Genomic DNA, 925 nt, shown 5'->3' with positions numbered 1-925 from the left:
TCTATCTCAGATGTTACTGTCAAATTGAGGCTCCATCCATACCTCATTTGACTTCCGTGGGGAGATCACAAACAGGTTCCCTCAGTCAATCCCAGTCTCCCGAGATGCGTGATGCTGCCTCGAATGAGTCTACCCCGATCTGTGCGTCCGTCTCCGGCTCGGTGTCGAGGCAACGAACTCTGCTCAGCGCCATCGTCACCCGCGTCTCATTCGACAACGTAAGTCATGCCCGATCAACAGCTCCTATCATCGTTCGAGATCAACTCTAATTCTCCGGTGTTCAGTTAATGAGCTCGCTAACGAGTTTTTGGAATTGCGCTCAGGGGTGGTGACTCTTCAGAGGCAACAGCCTTGCACGACTCGTAAACTCGCTCGGGATTCTTATGTTAACCGTTAGCTACATATGTATCTTGTAGGGCTCCTTGAAGTACTCTTTGTAAAGATGTGATGATATCCGAGTTAGTCATTCGCACCAACGCTTTCATTCTGCAATGCGAAATTGTTGTCGAGATGATCTACGATGGATCTTAGTTCAGCTTACGTCTCTGTTTGTCAGGTATCCTATAAGTACTCTTCATCCATCCCTCGGCTTACCTCCATGACCGCTGTCCTCAACACTGCATTCATATTCCTTCTCTCCCTGGATCCTCCTCCCAGCCCAAGCAAGGTCGCTACTGCTTCTAACCCTTGCATGAAGTGTTGGAAATGCCTCATTGGAGAAGATAGTTCTAATCGTTCAGAGTGGAATACTTTGGTGAGTCGCTCAGCCTCCTTCCCACTTTCTACCCCGATACGACTCCTCTCAGAAGGAAGATATCGCAATGCTCGAGTTGCGGCTACGGCAATGCCAAAGAACGCTGGAGAATTGTGGTAAACGCTTCGGCAAGCCGTTTGTCTGTCTATTAGTGCTCTCTGGTGTCCAATC

At 49.0% G+C, this 925-nt stretch overlaps 1 protein-coding gene across 1 annotated transcript; it reads left to right on the top strand.

Annotated features, from left to right (window-relative positions):
* Positions 1-22: 22 nt before the first annotated feature.
* Positions 23-860, top strand: Pmar_PMAR004993 (hypothetical protein; the record flags this gene model as incomplete). The annotated part of the gene is made up of 3 exons (XM_002767954.1): positions 23-218; positions 557-754; positions 807-860. Coding segments are annotated over 3 exons (447 nt in total), but the record flags the coding sequence as incomplete, so codon positions are not given.
* Between the last annotated feature and the right edge of the window lie 65 nt (positions 861-925).

Source organism: Perkinsus marinus (assembly GCF_000006405.1).
Source record: "Perkinsus marinus ATCC 50983 genomic scaffold scf_1104296969416, whole genome shotgun sequence".
Taxonomy (NCBI): Eukaryota; Perkinsozoa; order Perkinsida; family Perkinsidae; genus Perkinsus; species Perkinsus marinus.
Note: the sequence above shows the minus strand (reverse complement) of the source record. Positions and strands in the feature narration are given on the sequence as shown.